The sequence below is a fragment of the Argopecten irradians genome, chromosome 14, assembly GCF_041381155.1.
Source record: "Argopecten irradians isolate NY chromosome 14, Ai_NY, whole genome shotgun sequence".
Taxonomy (NCBI): domain Eukaryota; kingdom Metazoa; phylum Mollusca; class Bivalvia; order Pectinida; family Pectinidae; genus Argopecten; species Argopecten irradians.
Window position 1 is genome coordinate 2,514,694 of NC_091147.1, and position 18,138 is coordinate 2,532,831.

At 37.6% G+C, this 18,138-nt stretch overlaps 1 protein-coding gene across 1 annotated transcript in view; it reads right to left on the reverse strand.

Annotated features, from left to right (window-relative positions):
• Nucleotides 1-263: 263 nt before the first annotated feature.
• The window catches only part of LOC138307929 (uncharacterized), a 35,669-nt gene continuing 17,794 nt past the window's right edge, over nt 264-18,138 (reverse strand). Inside the window, exons 2-5 of the mRNA XM_069248854.1 lie at nt 12,337-12,509; nt 4,826-4,934; nt 964-1,066; nt 264-547 (exon numbers count right to left, since the gene is read on the reverse strand). Coding sequence (XP_069104955.1) covers nt 459-547; nt 964-1,066; nt 4,826-4,934; nt 12,337-12,509 — 474 coding nt within the window. The 3' untranslated portion in view covers nt 264-458. The remainder of the gene's footprint in view (nt 548-963; nt 1,067-4,825; nt 4,935-12,336; nt 12,510-18,138) is intronic.

Consider the following 18,138-nt stretch of genomic DNA (forward strand, 5'->3'; position numbering starts at 1 on the left):
GACAGTTCACGCGCGCTTGACAATGACGTCATACATACATGCGGACACTATTATCGAGAACGCCATTAATTGTCGACACTATAAAATAATTCCTAATCTCATTTTTTTTCAATATAGGAGAAAAACAATCAAACACAGATCTGTCAAATGGACAGGATATCTCAATCCGAGTGAAAGATTTTGGCAGGTCACCCAGATCATCCCCTTGTATTGGCAAAGCAGGTTAGGAAAAATAAAAAAAAAGTCAGTGCACTTCACTCCATCATTTTATTACTGTTATTTACAAACCCAAAAAAATCATCCAACTCCACGCACGAGTGACCGTCAATTAAACACCAAAAATGACTTACGATAAATTAAAGATAATTTGATGTTAAGACCTCTTCAATGACAGTCTATACTAACTTGATAGACGTAAACTTCATTTGAATGTAAACAAAATATATTTTTGGTGAAGTTTATTTTCTATAGAAGTAGAACCGTCGTCCATTACCCCTGCCGCCATACCGACCACCGCCTCGGCCTCTCTTCATCGCCGCTTGTATTCCTGCAAATAGTAAATACACTTGTAGAAGTTATTTTCAAATATCTATCAATCTGTAATCAGAATTTAACATAGAAGCCATGAGCTTTCCTGTCACTACAGAGAATTGGAAAATTTGATTTGATACTTTGACAGCACAATTCATCATTTTTAAATTGATTACGCTAAAAAAGAGGAAATGAAGTCATGATTTGTTGATTAAAATGCTGTATTCTGAGACTCGGTATTCTAAGTAATTCAAGTCACCTTTCTGAAGTTTAATCCATTGCAGTTAGTGAGGTTGTCATTTCCTAATTAATAAAGGCATTGTGTTACAGCTAATATTGCCTATATGGCAGAAAGTTTAATCATGACTTAACTTCTAACTCTACCAAGTAATCAATAACATAGTGAAAGAACCGGATCCGGAAATAGCGTACCTCTGCCGGAACAGATAAGTTGGTAGATAGATTTAGAGTTGGATGATGTTTCCATACCGGACTGCGCCTCATCATACTCTAGCAGGGGACACATACAGTGGACCTGTGAAAACATATACAACTTAGATAATATACTGTTATCATTATATTATTTTTCTGAAAGGAAACTACTTTGCTATAGTACCATCTTGGCGTCGTATTCTCGCCAAACTACCTTTGCTATAGTATCGCTACTCGCCTATTCTCGCCAAACTACCTTTGCTATAGTACAATCGCTACTCGTTGGCGCCGTATTCTCGCCAAACTACCTTTGCTATATAGTACCATCGCTACTCGTTGGCGCCGTATTCTCGCCAAACTACCTTTGCTATAGTACCATCGCTACTCGTTGGCGTCGTATTCTCGCCAAACTACCTTTGCTATAGTACCATCGCTACTCGTTGGCGCCGTATTCTCGCCAAACTACCTTTGCTATAGTACATCGCTACTCGTTGGCGCGTATTCTCGCCAAACTACCTTTGCTATAGTACATCGCTACTCGTTGGCGCTATTCGCCAAATACCTTTGCTATAGTACCATCGCTACTCGTTGGCGCTTATTCTCGCCAAACTACCTTTGCTATAGTACCATTGCTACTCGTTGGCGTCGTATTCTCGCCAAACTACCTTTGCTATAGTACAATCGCTACTCGTTGGCGCCGTATTCTCGCCAAACTACCTTTGCTATAGTACCATCGCTACTCGTTGGCGCCGTATTCTCGCCAAACTACCTTTGCTATAGTACCATCGCTACTCGTTGGCGCCGTATTCTCGCCAAACTACCTTTGCTATAGTACCATCGCTACTCGTTGGCGCCGTATTCTCGTATTCTCGCCAAACTACCTTTGCTATAGTACCTTGTATATCGCTACTCGTTGGCGCCGTATTCTCGCCAAACTACCTTTGCTATAGTACCATCGCTACTCGTTGGCGCCGTATTCTCGCCAAACTACCTTTGCTATAGTACCATTGCTACTCGTTGGCGCCGTATTCTCGCCAAACTACCTTTGCTATAGTACCATCGCTACTCGTTGGCGCCGTATTCTCGCCAAACTACCTTTGCTATAGTACCATCGCTACTCGTTGGCGCCGTATTCTCGCCAAACTACCTTTGCTATAGTACCATCGCTACTCGTTGGCGCCGTATTCTCGCCAAACTACCTTTGCTATAGTACCATCGCTACTCGTTGGCGCCGTATTCTCGCCAAACTACCTTTGCTATAGTACCATCGCTACTCGTTGGCGTCTTATTCTCGCCAAACTACCTTTGCTATAGTACCATCGTTACTCGTTGGCGTCTTATTCTCGCCAAACTACCTTTGCTATAGTACCATCGCTACTCGTTGGCGTCTTATTCTCGCCAAACTACCTTTGCTATAGTACCATCGCTACTCGTTGGCGTCTTATTCTCGCCAAACTACCTTTGCTATAGTACCATCGCTACTCGTTGGCGCCGTATTCCCGCCAAACTACCTTTGCTATAGTACCATCGCTACTCGTTGGCGCCGTATTCTCGCCAAACTACCTTTGCTATAGTACCATCGTTACTCGTTGGCGTCTTATTCTCGCCAAAATACCTTTGCTATAGTACCATCGCTACTCGTTGGCGTCTTATTCTCGCCAAACTACCTTTGCTATAGTACCATCGCTACTCGTTGGCGTCGTATTCTCGCCAAACTACCTTTGCTATAGTACCATCGCTACTCGTTGGCGCCGTATTCTCGCCAAACTACCTTTGCTATAGTACCATCGCTACTCGTTGGCGTCTTATTCTCGCCAAGAACAAATGATCACCATAGCATAAATGTATTTGTAAATGGCTCTTTACGAAAATTGATTCATAGCAAAAATTGATTCTTGGTGAAAATTCGTCGCCAACCATTACTATACATTTTTTTTCCAGCTAAATTGCCAAGATTGCTAATTAGAAATGAAAATCAATTTGAAAGGCCCTTTTAAAGGATACGATTAAGATAAATAAAGAGACTTTATTTATTCATATTAGTTGTTGTAGGAATATTTGGAAATTATATTTAGATGCAATTAAGTCTCAAAGTATGTTTGCAATTCATTTTTAGTTAGAGTTAATATACAATGTGACACAGATATCACTAGAACCGCTAGTTACGGTGAGTATCAAGTAAATTGTCACTTTTTTATACATGTAGTTGTCTGGAAAGACTGTACGTAATTGTCATACCAATACACTCGTATAACCTCGGGACTGTACATACATCATCCGTATACCCTCGGGACTGTACATACATCATCTGTAGTAAAGACCATTATACGGAATTGATGTGCCGGAGTACTTTTCCCCACCCAAACTTATATATTTGTATATATCATTATATCATTCCTTGACAGAGGATTTTCAGCAATGTGATCAGTTCTATATCAGGATGCGTCTATCATATCTATCATACAAGAGCAGAATTTCAGACTTTCAGTTGATATATCCTTGTGTCACACAGTTCTATGTATACAATTAATATATCAGAGTACATTATTAATGTAAAGATGTTCGACCATTGTTACAGGATGTATATACCACGTTAATGTTTATTTTGTCATTTTATTTAGATGATCAATGATACGGAATAAAAGTTCTACCAGTACAAATCTTATCACAATGTTAGTTTTAATGTCACTCAGGACTATACTCAATCAACTGTAATGATATTAATCTGTAGTGTGATCCTTATATTTTTGGTCTTTCCTACTTGAAGGTCTCTGATGTCACCAAATGTTTACAGTACACGTATGTAGCAACGGAAATGGTTCACGTGACCGTATAGACTCCAACATACCTCCCAACTATTGATCTGGTACGAACAGCGAAAAGCAATGTAAGTAGTCAAAGCCTTACGAATTGGAACTTTAATCTGGTTAAAGAGCATAAACTGTTACATGAATACTATAGAAATAAATTAAATCAGCTGTGTTTGACGTCAGCGGAAAAGAAATATCCACTATCAATATAGCTTGATTAGAACTAGCCATGTCGGTTTGACTCTGATACAGTTTCATTTCCAATTTGCACTTTCCTAATACATACATGATAAATGCATGGTAATTTACGTTTACATTTACTGACTGGCGTCTCATAGGTTGCAACTGTTAATATTATGGAAATTTTATTTTACAAAGAGTAAAACTTCAATACGTACTGAGTATATTTTATATTCTACCAGAGAGTCATACATTGTAGTGATAAAAGACTTGTGTTGTCAAGGGTAAAATATCCTTATCCTTCATATTCACATAGGAACAAGTGCTTTTTCTCATGCATCGACATTTAATTGTAATTGTACATTTATGATAGACTGCGATTTTGAGAAATAAAGAAAACTGCAAATCAATTCTCTACACATGAAAATTGCGTGATACTCTCAATGAAAACTCCGTTGTTTGAATTCTTTATTGAAAAACCTGCATAGTTTGAAAAAAAGTTAAAATTCACCCATAAAATAGTAATTTTGTTAACGTAGTAACGTCATAAAGTTGTATTGAATACATAGCCATGCAATACAGCCACACGGGACATGCGTGTATTGCATGGAATAAACAAGTATTACACACATAGATATGAGAGAAATATACCTCGGGACACTGAAAAAGTAATTAAAATTTTAACCTTTTTTTTAACATTGAAAGAGTAAGCAGTGATGCCGAAAATAATAAGTTGAAGAAAGATATACCAGTATTTTATTTTGTGTAAAATTACTAAACATAATTCAATATTTGACATCGATTGTCCTCTATGGACTCCTGCTGTAAAATACGCTATGGTCTGAATCATTCAGACCATTTACAATACCTACCCTCGTGAATGTTGCGAAGGGGATTTCCCGAACTCCCATATAGTATTCCTCAGCAACCTCTCCCCGGGAACACGACCGAATGGTGGACGTAGGCCTGCACATTCCATACCTACAGATACACAGGTAGTATTTGTTAACTATAACATCAAAGGTATAGGTACACGACCGAATGGTGGACGTAGGCCTGCACATTCCATACCTACAGGTACACAAGTAGTTTTTGTTAACTATAACATCAAAGTAAGGTACACGACCGAATGGTGGACGTAGGCCTGCACATTCCATACCTACAGATACACAAGTAGTATTTGTTAACTATAACATCAATGTATAGGTACACGACCCAATGGTGGACGTAGGCCTGCACATTCCATACCTACAGATACACAAGTAGTATTTGTTAACTATAACATCAATGTATAGGTACACGACCCAATGGTGGACGTAGGCCTGCACATTCCATACCTACAGATACACAGGTAGTATTTGTTAACTATAACATCAATGTAAGGTACACGACCGAATGGTGGACGTAGGCCTGCACATTCCATACCTACAGATACACAAGAAGTATTTGTTAACTATAACATCAAGGTAAGGTACACGACCGAATGGTGGACGTAGGCCTGCACATTCCATACCTACAGATACAATAGTAGAATTTGTTAACTATAACATCAATGTAAAAAACACGACCGAATTGTGGACGTAGGCCTGCACATTCCAAACCAACATCAAGGTAAGAAAACAGAATGAGAAGGTATAGGCTTATTACAATGTAGTTAGTATTGTCCTACCGGTAGAGACTTTCATAAGTCTACTAGAATTTGTATGTCAGTGTAATATTACCGGGTGGGGTGTGCTTGTTCCTGTCAGTGTAATGGTAACGGGTAGGGTGTGCTTGTTCATGTCAGTGTATAGTCAGTGTAATGGTACCGGGTGGGGTGTGCTTGTTCATGTCAGTGTAATGGTACCGGGTAGGGTGTGCTTGTTCATGTCAGTGTAATGGTACCGGGTGGGGTGTGCTTGTTCATATCAGTGTAATGGTACCGGATCGGGTGTGCTTGTTCATGTCAGTGTAATGGTACCGGGTGGGGTGTGCTTGTTCATATCAGTGTAATGGTACCGGGTGGGGTGTGCTTGTTCCTGTCAGTGTAATGGTACCGGGTGGTATGTGCTTGTTCATGTCAGTGTAATGGTACCCGATGGGGTGTGCTTGTTCATGTCAGTGTAATGGTAGCGGGTGGGGTGTGCTTGTTCATATCAGTGTAATGGTACCGGGTGGGGTGTGCTTGTTCCTGTCAGTGTAATGGTAACGGGTAGGGTGTGCTTGTTCCTGTCAGTGTAATGGTAACGGGTAGGGTGTGCTTGTTCCTGTCAGTGTAATGGTAACGGGTAGGGTGTGCTTGTTCATGTCAGTGTAATGGTACCGGGTGGGATGTGCTTGTTCATGTCAGTGTAATGGTACCGGGTGGAATGTGCTTGTTCATGTCAGTGTAATGGTACCCGATGGGGTGTGCTTGTTCATGCCAGTGTAATATTACCGGGTGGGGTGTGCTTGTTCATGTCAATGTAATGGTACCGGGTGGGGTGTGCTTGTTCATATCAGTGTAATGGTACCGGGTGGGGTGTGCTTGTTCATGTCAGTGTAATGGTACCGGGTGGGGTGTGCTTGTTCATATCAGTGTAATGGTACCGGTTGGGGTGTGTTTGTTCGGAGTCTTCGTATGCTCCAGTGAGATAACACTACAACGGAGTTCCCAGGCAACACACGAACATACCGCAGCCTCCCTAATATATGGTCCATATTCACACAAGTCCTTTTTAATATTTAGATAAAACACTTGTAAAAAAAAGAAAAAAAAACACCAAGCAGAAAGACACGCATTAGACACAACTGTAAAATCTTTGGGGCGGCGATGGCCGTGGATTATGATAACTAAGACAAAGCCAGTCACAATCTATCTGACCATATGAATTCATTGACGATTTTACAAACAAGTTTCCTAATTTAAGATATAACAGTGTTAATGAATCACATGCGGTCATCGCGTGCCATTTGGACAATACTGACAGAGGATTGTTTGTCTCCAGGCGTGTCAACTCCTCTACCCTAACTACTAACTAATGACTGCCTAATTCCACGTCTGATATAGCACCCCCTCAACTATAGTAATGTACAATGTTTGGGGGAATGTTCCTTATTTTTAGACACGTTAAAACAAGATCTACAGTCTAGACGTTATATATAACGAATGTTACAATACAATAGCATCAAATCTCTTTTATAAGGCGTCGATGAAATACTAGATGATGTATGAGTATTTAACGTCTCAGTGAGCGAGAAGCCATCTCTATTTCTGGGTGAGTGGGTATGAACCACTCTCAACAGCTTCACGTCTGCGCCCCAAGGCACTTGATGACGTCACTGACCCTAATAGCTATTGTAGTTAGTGGTTATTGAATTCCATTCGAGTTTCATTGTCTTCTTCTACCTCAATATTTTTCTATTTCTAGATTTTTTTTAACAAAACCATCATGGATGATTCAATCTTAATAAGTGATAAAAATAATTAAGTAATAGTAATAATTTCGTTCGAAATATTACAAAACACAATATATACCCTTATCTAATAATTAAACAATTAATTATTTCTAGACAATAGAAAAGTAATGTCAATAGTCAAGTAATGTTGAAGCTTTCCTCAGATTTGCTTGTTGTGTTGTTATGAACACAAAATTCTGAGGATCATTTAAAAAAACGCCATCGTACTAGCAAAACTAAATAATCTAATAGGCAACTTCGGAGAATTATCTAACACTATAATCTGAGTTTTATTGGCTGTTAAACTATTAAACATACATAATGTAGCTTGGTAACGACTTTATCCCTCTGTGTATACCATGGGGAACATTAAGTGTAGTATTAATTGGATTTGTTTAGAATCAAGAAGAAAACATTGTAGTATAGCATATTTCAGGCGATGTGTGCAGCATACCGATCCATAAAAAAACCAAATAATAAAAAATCGATAGTTACGATGACGGTTGTACTGTAACCAGCAAGTCACATTTTACCGCAGAAACGAAACACTGTAAATTATGAATTATTAGCGCGGATATGATTTAGCGCAAGTTGATGGTTAAATACCGGCAATACTCTTTTACAGGCTTAAGCGCTGCGGCTACTACAAAGGCTGTGCGAAATGCATTACAATACAACTACAGCTACAATAAGTACTTTTACATATTCAATAACACGATTTCTACTACTAAAACACAATATCTGCTACAGTCAACCAAACGACATCTGGACAATTAGACTAACATCGTCGGTCTGTTACCAAAGTCATTGATCACGCGGCATTATTAAGAACTTATTGTTGCTTATGTCATTTTTAACATATAGTTAAATCTGCCTTAGTGACACCTCTGTATAAAACCGCCTGCAAGATACGAATCCTTTTAGAAGGTCATTAATGTCCAATTGTTACAAAAGTCAGCTTGTGTATAATGTTCTCCTGTCCCGTTAATGGTCTCCATACACAGGTTTGATTGTAATATATTATACAACATCAGAACACGTGTAAAGGAACAATGGCCCTTTAGCTGTATACAACATAACAATAGGATTTACTAACAACAAGAGTGATCTCGGCTCCATACACAACACGCTTCAGTCAACATCAGAATTAATAAGCACTACTGACGTCATTTAGAAGGATCAGAAGAAATACATTGATGATCAAAACACTATCATAGCCAACAATGAAATGGTTTTGTGTTCAAAATTAGAGATGCGAAAATTAAAAGGATGCTTTAGTGATGAAATGAAAATCTATTCGTATATAGCCGGACATCATTATAATCTTGACATGATGGAGTGAATTATATGGAAAAAAGGAATAGACATAGACATAGTTTAATGTAAGAACAAGCAACCTCGTAATAGTCGTTAAAGTTGTTTATATTTTCTAGACCGTTATCTCTATTCCTGAGGAAAACATCGTACTCCGTGTACGCAGGCTGAACCCTGCCACGACTTGACCATGAATTGGTGATGCTGTGTTGGGGACTGAACCCTGCCACGACTTGACCATGTACTGATGATGCTGTGTTGGGGACTGAACCCTACCATGACTTGACCAGGTACTGGTGATGCTGTGTTGGGGACTGAACCCTGCCACGACTTGACCATGTACTGGTGATGTTGTGTTAGGGACTGAACCCTGCCACGACTTGACCATGTACTGGTGATGTTGTGTTAGGGACTGAACCCTGCCAAAACTTGACCATTCACTGGTGATGCTGTGTTGGGGACTGAACCCTGCCATGACTTGACCATGCACTGGTGATGCTGTGTTGGGGACTGAACCCTGCCATGACTTGACGATGTACTGGTGATGTTGTGTTAGGGACTGAACCCTGCAAAACTTGACCATGCACTTGTGATACTTTGTTGGGGACTGAACCTGACCACATGGTGCTGACCTATGTACTGGTGATGTTGTGTGTTAGGGACTGAACCCTGCCACGACTTGACCATGCACTGGTGATGCTGTGTTGGGGACTGAACCCTGCCACGACTTGACCATGCACTGGTGATACTGTGTTGGGGACTGAACCCTGCCACGACTTGACCATGTACTGGTGATGTTGTGTTGGAGACTGAACCCTGCCACGACTTGAACATGCACTAGTGATGTTGTGTTAGGGACTGAACCCTACCACGACCTGACCATGTACTGGTGATGCTGTGTTGGGATTTGGTTACGCCTACACGTTCCAGAGACGATTCGTAAGAGAAAATGGCAGAAAATGTACGTCGACGAAAAATTATCCACCATTCAAATTGAAATAAGCGAAAAAATATTAGAAATACCGTGAATCAGAATTCGCCTGGGTGTGAGGATCTGCCATTCTCACGGTAATTCCCTCTTTATATAAATTCCCAACGGTTCTTTAGGTAATTAATGCCCCGGTAAACAATGAACCAAAGAAAGACCAGGTCATGTGATAAAGCGGTGTAGACAGAAATGTCTGATTTCCGGTCCCATGAGAATATTAATGGACAATTCCCTGAATCTGTGCCACTCCACAGCTTGTTGGCGGTCCTATGTGGTCGCTCCTGTTAGCATCTTCCTGCTAGTCTGCTTGACCACATTTCTTATAGACGCTGGAATCCCTAGATACTAGTACACACTATGGCCGACGACAGCAAGTCACGCCGCAATTATCCAAATGATTAATCTGTGAAACTTTCCTATGTAGTCGACATATCACTATTCCTGTCTTGGAGAATATCGATGATGATGGTTATAGGGAAATGATTGATGGACCATCTAGAGACATTAGAGTCAGTTAGAAAAATTAACTGGTTTCAATGACAAGATCAGGTTTTTAAATATTTAAATACCGTGTTGATGACGAAATAATGGCCGTTATTAATGAGATCAGATCGCGCGACACACGTCATACATGTCCAAATATCAGGTTTTAAAACAGATATAATTCATGTGTCTTTCTAATTGATGACCTTTAATTATTAATTATTATTAATTCATTCGGGCAAAAACGAAAAGAACAATTTTTGAAATTACAAAATTGTAGCTGCGACGACGTTGATTTCAATGTTTAAAATAACGTTGCTGATATTTAAAGTCTGTATATTTTATCTTAATTACGCAATGAAAGAGACACCTTTTCCGATACAATAACATAACTCACCAAAACGACATATAGACATTTAAATAGAAGAAATGAAATACATTTGTTGTATAGTTTATATCATTTTCAGATCGATATACGCTTGATGTGGATGTTTGGAAATAAAAAAAATCACTGATTAATGACGTTTACACACAATGTAAGCAGCTGCAATACTATAACTAATTTTTCAGCCATCACCTGCTTTCTCTGTTCAACGAAATGTCATTGTTTCAAAATCTCAAACCAAAATATATGCCTTCCCGTTGGCCATATTTTGCTTGATATTATTTGTGTGCCAAGATGAAAAAGCATCTCCTGTTAGCTTTTGTAAGAACGAGTATAGTCAGCAAACGGAAGTATTACCTGATACTCTAGATATTATGATATGATCAGAATCTGTAAGGAGGAGTACAGGTTCACATAATACTTTGTCTTACACGTCAACAGTAAAATATATGGTTAGCCTTACAACACTGTGACAAACTTAGTTCTGTTCATCTCCGCCATTGAAGCTTTACTTTGGCCTGGTAGCCTAACAATGACGCATTTCAAATTTTTAACACGCAAAAATATTTAATGGGGTTAAAACCTTTAATACTGAAACCATATTTTAAACATAAAATCGCCCAAGGCAAGGTAGATATAAACAAACTTATAGACTAGAGAACGTTGCACTCTGGTAGATTTATCTGCAGGCCTGCTGTACATATCTCGGTATTTCGTGGCTTATTTGTCGATGTCACTTTGTAAAAATGACTTAATTAAATCATTCATATTGGATACTGTGAGGGTATTGACCACTGTTAAATAAGTTTTTGCAGTAAATCAGATCGACTTTTGAGTTCGGAAATAACGTTGTGAATGAAAGGGGGGAAAGAGTATAACAACGATGTACATGTATTAAAATGTACTCCTCTGAGAAGTCAAAATTTTCTTGAATTAAATTTTTTTCTCAAATAATTTTTTGTAAAAAGGTGTTCATGCCATAAAAGAAAATGGAAGAGAATACATTTGTTCATGTGCTCGTTTTTGAGCTATTGTCACTCAAAGATACCTAGTTGACAAAATATTGGATTAAATGGGAATTTTGCCGTTTTGACCATATACACTTATTTTCCAATAGTCTTCTTTAAAATATACCAGTTTTGCTTACTTTTTTGCCCCATTTGAATAACATTTTAATTACCATGACCTCAGTAAAGATTTACAGCAAACAAATAGCTCGATACAGTTAAAAATACTGGCGCAGTGTATTTAAGTAAAAACAATTTCAGTAAAAAAATGGTAAAACTGTGGCTCTACTCAAAGCGACACAATTTCAAAATGGATGCCAAATGTGCCATTTCTTAAAATCCCCGAATAAATTTTTTTATTATTTTGACAAAATTTGCAACTGGCAACTTGCTACAGATATTGATAGATTTTATTTAAAAATCTCGTACCTTCTTTTATCTATGTCGAACCGAGACTTCAACGAGACTGAAACCTCAGAAGAATACATTCTTAATAAAAGTAAAGTATTGTTATTCTTTATACTAGTTGTTTAATCTTCTTATTACATGTGGGGATAGGAAATGACATTACAACATCAAATAGGGTTTATACTCTTAAGGTAATTACATTATGATATGGTAATAAAAAGATAACAATCAATCTTTAAGTAGTAAATCATAAAAAAAAGTTTTCTTTTGAAATTAATTAGTCTAGAATTGAACATAATTTTGATTTTAAGATGTATATTAAAACACCAGTAAACGCAATAAAGTAGAATCCAAACACACATCACCTTGGTTATATCTTACCATTTTGACCCCGTGACCTCTATGGTCTGTGCCCCTGGACTCTTTGGGCAGACACTGTCTCCCGGGCACTGACACATCATCCAGCTGAAATACGTATTCTCTTCTTTTATTGATGGCATCTCACTTATTTCGGAACACACTGTGTCTTCGGAACACATCGGCAATGGGTAGTGCTACAATAGAGGAATGAAGATATGATAAAATCAATCAATCAATTCAACAAGTGCAGATGATCACTGTTCAAATCTATAAAACATATAAATTTATGAAAATATTTTAAAACAAACAGTTTTAGTTCGAACAAAACTGCTTTGTCTTCAGAACTGAATAGTTAAGATTAACTTATAATAATCACTTTCATAAGCGGGAAATCCAATGTTGGAAGGAAAGTGGCCCCACAGCTATTTACTTCCGTTCGGAATATCGTATGAACGCCGTTTCGGCTGAAGACAACTGTGTTAGAAGCGCACTACCGAACTTTTTTTGTGGTTTTTTACCATTCCAGTTATTGTGGTCTACGATACGTATAAAAGCTTTTAGCTTTAGTTTTGAAAATGGAGGCGTTGTAAGGTAGAGTTTTGTAATAACGTTACCTTTTTAAAATGGACAACGGTCACACGGTATCGATTACCAATGCCCCCCTTTATTGTTATCGCCAGTAAGCATGTTGCTGATCTTTCGTACAAGACCAATACTGCGTTACTCTTCTCTACATGACATATTCTAAATATTTTGAATGTGATATATTCTGAAATTTAAACTGTTGGTATAATTGTACGATTGCTGTCTAGTTTAGCGAACAAAGGTTATGTATTAACAAATAAAGGTTATGTATAAACAAACAAAGGTTTTGTATTAACAAATTAAGGTTATGTATAAACAAACAAAGGTTATGTATTAACGAATGAAGATTATGTAGTAACAAATAAAGGTTATGCATTAATATTTACATTTCCATGTTCTCTTTGCTATATAACCTTACCAACTGCAAAATCGTTTACACTTGCGTAAACGCAGTGGTTGCTGCGCAAGAATACACATAAAGGAAAACCGACTTCAGCAAGTAGAGTGAATGCGCATCCGTTTAGGCATATTGTATCTGTATGAAAAGTCTTCAATATATTGTATGTATTAATGTAATGTAAATCTTAAGTTATACATCAGCAAATAAAAAAAAACAAACAAATATTGTGTAATTACGATGAAAAAAGATCAAGTTAATGTAGAACTATATTTTATGTACTCTATGCTTTTGACTACATTTCCCGCCAAATTGTGGCCAGCTGTTTCGGGACTCCATCAATAGACCGGCTTTTCCAACAATTGTATAACATTAAAAAAATAGAGTTTTATTTTATTTTAACACTTAATTTAAATGAAATGGTCGGTCGAAATGTAAATATAAGGAATGATTTTTATTGTTTATTGTTTACTGGTGTGTAAACTGTATTTTTATACAGATATTTCAACATGACGGGCTAACGCGCATAATTTAAAATATCTGTACAAAAAATGCAGTTTACTCACCAGTAAACAACAAACAATAAAAAATCATTCCTTAAACAAATAAAGGAAGCAACCGTATGCGGTGAATTCATTATCTTCTTATCGAAGAGAGAGAGAGAGAGCGAGAGAGAGAAAGAGAGAGAGAGAGCATGCTTTGTGTTCTATACTTTGTTCGTCCCCCATACACGATGGTGATATTTGCCAAACCTCCTTAAGAACACTTCTATTATACCCGTATGGCTTCACTGCGATGTATGTAAGTCTATTTACGCCCACGTATTATACCCGTATGGCTTCACTGCGATGTATGTAAGTCTATTTACGCCCACGAGTGCGTCAAGGACACTTTAAGGAATCCTGGGTAATCATAGTCATGGAGTATCACGGACATTGGTACTGAGACAACGAATGTGATCGTGAGAAGTCGTGGTAATTCTTGACAACGACTGTGATCGTTAGAAGTCGTGGTAATTCTTGACAACGAAGATAGTAGTTTCGCTAATGTAAATGTCTTTGCGATCGAGTCCCAATATCAAAATTCATTGTCTTCTCATTATTCTCACAAAAACAAATGTTAATGAATTAATTTTCCTGAAGATCATTTTTCGCGACCTGATTATCATTTTTTCAGTTTTATAGCATCGAATGACACATAAGCAGAAAGCAGTTCAGGCTTGTATTGTAAGCATACGACATTCATGCCTATAAATTGCCCTTGTAATATAGTCCTTGGAATGATGATTGCCATTGTAATATAGTCCTTGGAATGATGATCTACCATTACTGTATCTGTGGTGGAGTTGACCTATATATTACAATCAGGTACCATGTCACTGCCGTCCTTAACATTTTCTGATTGTCCTCTTCGTATTCATTATCCATTACATCGCTGATTGCCTCGCTAAGTGACATTACACAGAGGTTAAAGTTCAAGGAACACGCATCACCCGTATTTGTTACGCGCCTGTCGATATGCGATAAACGCCTAGCTCTGGTGAGAATAAACAAATATCAAATTAGGAATAGGAGTCTGATCACGTGATTATGAATGGTGTCAACACAAGATCTGAAAAGCCATATAATAATTGGGAAGAGGGAATAGTGTGGGAGGAACCAGAAGCAGATATCTGACATTTGATGTTTTAATTAAAACAAACATCCATTATTTGTGTGTAAATATCCCACGTGATAAACATCACGGTATAAACAACGACCACTACTCCCCTCCATGAGGAATTAAAGACAAAAACGTCTTATCGCGTGTGAGAGCGCGTGCATGACGGAACGGAACCCATTGTTTTCAGATTTACTTTTTATTTGCTATACAAAATTAAAACATTAAATTGTTTACGTCCACGTTAAAGACCTTTGAACTGAAGGTTAGCTCGAGGAATACATAGATCTGTATGGGAACAGTAGTGGCAATTTTGATTAAAAAATTAATATGAGTCTTAGTTATATCAACACGTTTACTGTGTTCATCACCGCAAGCGAATAGTAGTTATTGTTGAACTGTTGTAATAGAAATCAATGAACGATTTTGGGATAGAACGATTTTGGGATAGAATACCTGTTTCTTTTTTCATGTCACTGTGTTCGCTGTCAGAAGCCATGGACCACGTTACTTATTATTCACATTGACAGATATCATACAGCTCTCAACGAAGGCAATAGAGACACGATCCCGCTGACCCCACACTGACCCCACACTGACCGTGCATGTACGTGATAGGTCTATTCTGTCCTCAGCACCAGCCAAACAGTATGCACGACACATCTCATAATCCAATTGGATTAGACGATGTGTCTAGCTGTAGGCGTGGTGATAAACTTATGATATAGTATTTCGTTGGATTCGAAATGGCATGTTTGGGCAGGAATGTCTTAATTTAATTTACTCCTACTTCTTCATAAACAAATCGTTTGAATTTCGATCAGACACAACATTATATGGAGTTTGAGGCAAAAAGAAAGAACTTTTATTATACCCAATGCAGTTAAAATGCTAGATTGTTTTAAATCATTCCACATCAAATGTCTCGCTGTTCCTAAGTTCCCTGTCAATAACGCCTTAATATATAGAGGTTCCCCAACAAGTGACTGTTGTTTAGCATGTTTATCAAAAACTGGAGTATGTACACATAAACGATAACCAACTGCTATGGAATTTATCACATGGTTTTTCCATTGTGAAACATGCATAATTATGGGATAAAATATATAATACATTCATCAAATCACTATTGTCATGACTGTACATGATTGTATGACATGTTCACGAATGTACCATATCGATTCAATACTTGTTGAATATAATTTACAGCCATGCATATGTTCAGATGATAATATGATAATGCATTGACTTTCTCATTAATCACTTCTATACTTAAATGTAACATGGACTTACTTAAGGAATAGATGTTTATTTCACCGGGATTTCGCCGGGGTTACATACTTTACACGTGCTCCATTATCATTATACCCTCATAACCTCAACAAAATAAACATCTATTCCTTATATTTACAGTTTTTCAAGTAAATGAATATTATTAATTCCCGCGGCAGTTGCATATTTCTTATTAAAATACACAAATTTTTTTTCTCTCCCGTCATCGTCAACGAATTCGATTGAACAGCTGATTGGAATCGAGTCATTCATATGTTCCCACCAAAGGTGGGGTCATGATCCCACGTTGCTACGCCATCAACTTTTCACGTAACAATAGAATCGCCGCGCGTGTTGTGCTAACATTATACACTGATAATGATTATACTAAAAAACATGGTTATTGAGTCCATGTCTGTGCAAACTGTAAATATTTTCTGATAATGCAGTTAGTCTGTATCATGATATACTGTTATACAAGGCAATCACTTTACTGGTCAGTAATACACAAACAGGCTTGTTACCAAAATGAGCGTCAAACAGTTTCGAATGTCCTTAGCTGGAATAGCGGAGTAAAGCCAGCGCCATATGGTCAGTAAGCAGTTTCTTTACTTGGGTTTTGAACATGCGACCAAGTTGAACCAGGTGATATTGTGTTTCAGAATACTCTAACAATTTGGCTTCATCCGTTGAAGAACAATAATATATCAATACTTAGTGTTTTCACGTACCGTATATGGTGAAACGGATTGTTTTATATAAAGTTACATGTAGTATTTTTATCAAGTTATCAAATGATTGAAAAGATAAATTGATGGGTCAATCAAACATATTTTAACATACAAAACTAGGATACTCAAAGATTATTTCATCATGTTCTGGACCAGCAAACAGTTACTTGTATTGATCATGACCCCGGTATAAGCTTGCTGTCACCATGCTTACTCTGAGATTTGAACTGAATAACCTTTTTGACTTGCCATCGTTAATAGGTAAATAAACAATATAAGTTTGTTTCGGAGAAGTTTGATTTCATTCTCTATGTATTTGCTTTATAGTATTTTATTTTTTCGTTATGGTTTCATTACTATGTAATCATCATTCTGTTGGTTTTAATATTGTTTCATGATACTATGTTGTCAGTGGGGAAATCAGGAAGATATAAACCGTTATGTGGTATGGAATCAAGATCTAAACTTGTTTGTTTGTTTGATTAACGTCCTATTAACAGCTATGGTCATATAAGGACGGCCTCTAAAATAACAAGTCTTTTAAAGCGACTTTATGAACCTTTCAATCATAGCAGACCGATATTATTGGATTTCTTTAATTTGGTAAAGGCGGTATTAAATTTTCGTAAACGTATGTTATTATCTTATGTATTCTTCAATTACTTTCTTTGTCCTAATATTCTTGATCTAAGCGTCCCGATCACCAATGTTAGGGGGAGTATTTAGAGCTGCTCTCTGGCCCTACCACAATAGTAGCGCGGCATGTTTCCTTTGTCAGTATAATGCTATTGCTGTTCAGCTGTTTTGCCGACATGCCTCAGATATAAGTCGTGACTATAAAATGGGCACAGACTTACCGCAGTCCCCCAAAAAATATACCAGCACTCACCACACACAATACAGGACATACAGGAGAGATCGGCAGTACGTGGTCGTCCTCGGGAGTGCAGATGTATTGTAGCATTTCTTAAACAATAATTCATCGGTACAAGAGTTGTAGACATTGTGAGTTGTAGAAACATCAAAATTAATGAAACTGCATTTTCAATTCCCAGTTGAATGGGTTGGAATGTTATTCAATACTAAGAACAATTATTTGAAAGCAAATGTAAAATTTGAAGACGTCAACTGTTAACCATAAATAAGATATTTGTTATTGCTGAATTTCTAAATGGAATC